This window comes from Chroicocephalus ridibundus, chromosome 6 (genome assembly GCF_963924245.1).
Source record: "Chroicocephalus ridibundus chromosome 6, bChrRid1.1, whole genome shotgun sequence".
In the NCBI taxonomy this organism is placed as follows: domain Eukaryota; kingdom Metazoa; phylum Chordata; class Aves; order Charadriiformes; family Laridae; genus Chroicocephalus; species Chroicocephalus ridibundus.
In genome coordinates this window covers 75391647-75398026 of record NC_086289.1, presented here as the reverse complement: position 1 = coordinate 75398026, position 6380 = coordinate 75391647, and the positions used below count along the sequence as shown (strand labels likewise).

Below are 6380 nucleotides of genomic sequence, written 5' to 3'. Positions count from 1 at the left end.
AAAGTCCGGGTGCAACTCATCGCACCTCCCGCTGATGGTCATGGCTTGGGCAGGGGGTGGGGAGGGAGGACGGGGGACAAGGGGAGAGCACAGCGCCACAGAGGGGACGAGGCTGGGCGGCCACCTCACCCACGGTGACGGCTGCTGTCAAGGAATGGGACCGAAGCCCAGGCTGAGCTCGTCACGTGGCAAACCTCGTGGTCGGCTCCATGGTGAGCTGGAGCTACTGGGCCAGCGACTGAGCCCAGGGACCCCCTGTCCCTTACCCACACGTCTGTCCATCCGTCCGTCCCGCCATCTGTGTATATAACGTCGTTTGGGGTCCCGTCCGTCCACCCCCCCCCGACTGGTGGCCCCTCCAGAGCTCCCCAGGCCCAGGGGCCGCGTGTGCCTGCTCCTGCCTGACCCCGGGGACCACCACTTACGCTGACTGGTGGCCCCTCGTGTTTACGTAAGTAAAAGACGACTCAGGTAGAAGTGAAAGTTTTATTTAATAAATATACTTTTCATAAACCATTTTAAAACAGCGTCTACTGCCCAACGCGCCAGCGCACCCACGCCCTGCCAGGGCACCGAAAGCCACAGTGTCACAGGTCCAGAACTCTCTGTACCAATTATTGCTACAGCGTCCACTTGTCAGTGCCCCTTATTTGCCACAAATTAAGGACCACCATCTTTAAAAAGATACTTCTTGCAGAGATGGTATCACTCAAGTTTTTTTTCTTAAAAAAAAAAAAAACCAAACACTAAAACAAACAAACAACAAAAAAAGCAGACCTTGCTCACGCGTCAGTGAAGAAACCAGGAGTCAATGAGTTGGGTGGGGTTTTTTGTGTGCATCGGACCTGAAACCTCTCCTGGGCCCATAAGTGGCCATTGTAAAAATATATTCTTTGCTGACATGATGGTATCTTAGTCATAGCTGCATGTAAGGCTCATTTTTAACCATTTTTCCCTTTTCTAAACAAACAATGTGCCCCATAGGTTAGCTTTATCCTATTGTTAAAATGGGAAGTGGTTGAGACCCTACTGCTGTAGGAAAAAATACTCTCCTTTAAAATGGATGAGGAAAAACTAATATTCACCCAGGGCCGTTCACGTGCACAGCCGACAAGTTACACTTTGTGCCACATAAAGTGCATTTCATTTCTTTCCCCTTCGTGGTGCACAGAGGGGGCTTCGGCCCATGGTTTTATTTATGTTAATGCAGTTCTACAAACTGGACACACCAACACCGCCGCAGTCACAGCCGTGGCACAGTCACAGCCGGTGCGGCCACGAGTGCTGCGACAGCCACCAAGGGCCGGAGCTGATGCCGGGAGCAGCCGAGCCGTTGTCCGCCTGGTGACGCACCTGGAGCAGAACCCGACACGCCACAACGCAAACAACAGAAGCAAAGAACAGACAAAGCTACCAACAGTAAAAACAGGCACAGAAAAGCCCCAGCTCCGCACGGACGAGCGTGTAACCGGGGGGGCCGTTCAGGGAGAGCCGAAAGGCCACACGGCGTCGGTGCTGCCCAGGTGTCCCCGATGGCTCAGCGCCGGGGACCCCGCACCCGCAGCGGTGGGGGAGTTACTGCGTCTTTTACACCAAGAAAAAGAATCTCAAAAGAAATGGTTCCGAAGGACATTGTGGCTGAGCACTTCTGAACACTGGATTTCACCCAAATCACTAACGTTTAAAAGTGTCAGCTAAAACTATTAAAAATAATGTAGACTAAAGCTTTGCGACAGTTCTAACACTAGAAAATGAGATAGTTTTTTTTCAATATAGGGGTTATACTGTCATAAAAAAAAAAAAAGTTTGAAAGTATTACCAAAAGTTTGCAGTAAGAAATGGTAGGTGCCTACTACACATGCTAAGAAGTTGCGTAATCTTTTCTCAAATCTTTTGCACGAGAAAAAACAAGAAAATAATTCTGAAAAAGTAAAGCCAAGTTTTCAGCATTCCTTCCTTTGCATGTATTTGGTCCCCCTCCACTGATAACCTTAAAAATATACAGAATCTTTTAAGCAGAACATTTACATTGTAGTGCATGAAACAATTCAGAGCATCTACCCACTTCATTTTTTTTTTTTTTTTTTCCCCGCTGCGCCTTCAAAAAGCGTGGAGTTTGGCAACGACGTTTTTTCGGAGGAACAAACCCCAGCCCTATTTCTCACAGAAGAACTAAAAGCTGGGGAGAGCAGGGGCCCTTCTGCAGGCCCCAGTGGCGCAGGGCAGCGGGCTGTGCCCGTCACCCAGCCCAGGCCCCCCCGGCCCCGCTGACGCCCCCGAGGCGTTTCGGGGCGAGCGGTGGGTGACGCCGACCCGGCTCTCGCGGCCGCTTCTCCCGCAGCCCCTCACGCACCCAAGGGCAGGCGCCCACCGCGGCGGGTTCTTCTGGTCCGTGGAGAATTCCCCCCGCCCCGACACCTTGAGCCGGCGAAGACCTGCACGGGCCGGGCCGCTCCTGCCTTGCGTGAAAGCCGTTTTGCAAACTTCGTGACACCGGGTCAAACCCACGGTCACGTCTTCAAAGCATTTGTCAGACCAAAACCTGTGGCCTTTTGCAACCCGGCTCTGCGGTCTTGCGAAACGAGCCATCACTGCTTGAGGTTCACTGCCAATAGAAAAATATACCTTGGCAGGCAGACGGAGTCTTAAGTTCTTCCTGAATTGCTTAAAGGCGTTTCTTCCGTAACCTGACAAACACCGGGCAAAGGGAAAGCGGGGCGGGAAGGGAGGAGAGGAGACGGAAGGTTTTAAGGACACACACGATGACCGGCGGTTACTCTTCCGCCACGGGGCTCTGCTGCTTTTGTGCAAATACAATCGACGTGTTGGTGTGGCGAGAGCCCAGACCCCCGCGACCCGCACAGAGCTCCGCCAGTCTGAACGCCTGGAGCGGGGCTGTGGCCCAAAGCACAGGATTCGCCCCGTTTGTGGGACAGGAGCCGGGGGACAGATGGACAGAAGGACTGACACGGACAAACAGGCGCTTGTGGGGAGTGACACGCTGTGATTCAGACGGGACGGGGACAGCAGAGATCTGACAGGAGCATTTCAAACAAATCCGTATTTCCCAGGCACCCATGGCGGCATGGAGACTCAGAATGGGAAACGACTACGGAGAAAACCATTAGTTTAAGAACGGAGTCACTACTACAGACATGAGCTACCAAGACGGTTACAGGGGCGGGTGCAGTCCCAATGGATGCTGTTGCTGCTGTGTCCCCGGGTAAGTTTTTTTGGGGCCTGGGGGGTGCGAACCGGTTTACTCCCCGGCAGGCAGGCCCCGGGCTGTGCGCGGCCGGAGGTGGCACACGGCCGGACCCGTCACACGGCGCAGGCATGATTATGTGTGTGGTCGCTCAATTAGCAGCGAGTCTTAATGACCCGGGCGCTCGCTGCGGGGCTCCAGAGTAGGGCTGAACCGTCCAAGCCCGAGCTTCGCCGCATTTGAAGGCACGGTCCAGACCTCCGCTAGAACCGCTGGTCTCAGCACGGATTTAAAAGGAAAATTTGCTTTATTTTTATTTTGTTTCTCCCGTTTCCTAATTCCCTTTTTGAGCCGCTGAACCAGTCTGCGACTGGTTTTCCTCCGCGCCCGGGACAAAACCCTCAGGAGCTGCAAGTGCCAGACCCGAGGCTGCGGTGCCCGGTTCTGTCCTGCACAAACGTTGCCCTGACCCGCGGGACCGTCACACCCCAGCCGCAGCCCGGGGTTCAGAGCCACGCGACCCACCATCAACGCCGGCCCATCACCAGCGCACCCCCGCAGTGCCCCCAGAAGGGCAACGGCAGCGGTCCCAGGGGGGAGCAGAGCCGCTGCCAGGCGGGAGCACGCGGATCCCCTGGTGCAAGGAGCCCGGGGCGACCATAGCAGGGGGTGCTCCGGGGCGTCATACTGGGGCGCGGCTGCCTGAATTGGGAAATAACAAGTATTTGCCCATAACTTGCCTGGGAGGCAGCACCGAAGCCGAGTGGGCACTGGCGCAGGGAGGGGAGCCATGGGACGAGGGGCAATGGCTTCAAACTGGCCGAGGGGAGACTGAGATGAGATCTCAGGCAGAAATTCTTGGCTGTGAGGGCGGCGAGCCCCTGGCCCAGGGTGCCCAGAGAAGCTGTGGCTGCCCCATCCCTGGAGGGGTTCAAGGCCAGGTTGGACGGGGCTTGGAGCAACCTGGGCTGGTGGGAGGTGTCCCTGCCCAGGGCAGGGGGTGGCACTGGGGGGGCTTTAAGGTCCCTTCCCACCCAAACCATTCCATGGTTCTATAATACTGGTGAACCACCTCTTTATTACAGAAGTTCTGGTAGATGTTTTTTTACCGTCTGTGTTTAATTAGTTTATTCCACCCGGAGGTAATTGTCATACACAGCTTTACATCTTGTACTGTCTGCCAGGAAGATTCTTCCAATTAGCGATGGGAGGTCAGGGTCAGAAACCAAGTTCCAGCTGGGTCCCAAACACGGGGCCAGAGGCAGCAGCAGCGTCTTTACCAGCCTCCGCCGCAACAATGGCCGCAGCCGAGGCACCGCTCTGCCCCCGGCCCCTCCACTGATCCCCCCCTCTAAAGCCACCAGCAGCTTCGGTCACCCTGGCGGAGGGGACAGGCAACGGGTGCCACCCCCCAGACCCGTCTGCGCAGGGACCAGGGCGGCACCCCCAGATGCACCATGGAAGGCGCCATCGCGGCCGCTGGTTTTTATTGGCGTGCTCGGGTACCAAAACACTGCCACCGCCGACCCACAGCCCTCAGACAGAGGAAGATAATTGCATATTAATTGTATCTTCAACATACAACACGACCAAATAAAAATACATGAAAAAGAATAAAACATGCAAAAATTCCCCAACTTTAGAAGGATTAATAATTCAAAACATTTATGCTAGTGAGATTTCTGCACAACCCACCAATTCTTACACCTTTTTCCATGTCAAGATCAAGAATTGTTAACAGAACACACGGGGCATAATAGAAGACGACTGCCTTCTGAATTAAACTTTAATTAAACCATTCATACACCAGCATAAATATTTGAATTGTATTTAACTCTCAAAAATTACCAAACAGATTGCTCGGAGGCTACAGTAACCCTCCGTGGAGATAACACAGTCGATTTGCAAACTGCTAAGACAGCGTCTGTGGGGGACAGCTCAGAATTAACCCGTGTGTGTTTCAACCGAAGCGTCGCCGTGAAAAACGCAACTTTTACAGTTTCATTGTGCAAATTCAGTTCTATTGGCTCGCTCCGATTTGGGAGAAGGAAGCATTTGTCACTGCACTACGCTGGCATCTCCGCTGTCAACGGCAGCATTCCAACCGCTCATACGGTAACGAAAAGATTAAATGGTCGGAGGTAAAAGCGTTCCTTACAAAAAATAATTTAGCAGTTTGTGGATATAATTAGAAAAAAAAATATTGGAAGCGGCTGGACAGCAGTCGAGCCCTGCCAGGCACAAGACAAGCCGCGGCGTGCGTTTAGAAGTCACGCTCCTCTTTCCGAGGGCAGGGCTCAGGCGTGAGCCGGCCTCGGGGCCGCGGTGGGTGCATGACACCACCCGCCTTCCACGCGCCAGCTACAAACGTCCCTGTCAACAAGTGGCCGAGTCCATTGTGGAGAGAGTCAAGATGCTTCTGTCGTTGGCATAGAAGGGATCCGATGAACTCCATGATCTAAAGCAACAATAAGAGAAAAGTTTGGCTGACTGGGAACCCACACCTCGAGGTGAGGAGAGAGCTCTGAGAGCCAGAAGGAGGGCTCCGAGGTTAGGCAAACGTAACTCTCTTAAGGACTAATCCATCGATTTCAGGTAGGCGCCTGCAAGTCATTCAAACCTTTGAAAACCTGCCGCAATTAATCGTGCCGACCATGTATTAACAATCCTGTAGTTACCTCTCTGCGCTCACTCGCACCTACAGATCTTTTCATCACTGTGAACTGAGGCGAGCAGAGGTTTCCCGGCCACTTTTGCAGCTCAAGCTTTCCCGCTCTGCCCCAGGGCAGCCTGGCCATTGCCAGTGTCACGCAGGCACCGTGACCGCCGCCAGCCGAGCCAGCCCCCGGCCAGTAAAGCCCCGTGGGACACGCAGATATAACTGGGGATCCCAGTTCACCGCGCTCCGTGTCAAACATCCCGCTGCCGAGGGCATCACCCCATCTCAGCCCTTACTGCCGAGTTCAAGCGACGGTTTAGGGCATCGGGAAAACTAGGGAACGCCTCTCAGCTTTGGCTGGGGACGGCGTCCCGCAGTGTCCTCCCCTTGGGGACAGATCACCGCTTAGGAATACATACTCTTCTTGGTTGAACAATATTATGGCTGTATGTGAAAAGCTGAAAAAAATGAATTTTGGAAGGCAGGAAATCGAAATATAAAAATCTTATCCCCCAA

At 53.8% G+C, this 6380-nt stretch overlaps 1 protein-coding gene across 3 annotated transcripts in view; it reads right to left on the bottom strand.

Moving 5' to 3' along the window:
* Positions 1 to 802: 802 nt before the first annotated feature.
* ATP11B (ATPase phospholipid transporting 11B (putative)) overlaps positions 803 to 6380 on the bottom strand; it is a 67059-nt gene continuing 61481 nt past the window's right edge. For 2 of the 3 annotated variants that reach the window (XM_063340213.1, XM_063340209.1), the window contains one exon: positions 803 to 5663. Coding sequence is in view for 2 of the 3 variants with exons in the window: in XM_063340209.1 (XP_063196279.1) it covers positions 5582 to 5663 (82 nt within the window). In the remaining variant the exon portion in view is untranslated. The remainder of the gene's footprint in view (positions 5664 to 6380) is intronic. The other variant, XM_063340211.1, reaches the window with a different exon arrangement.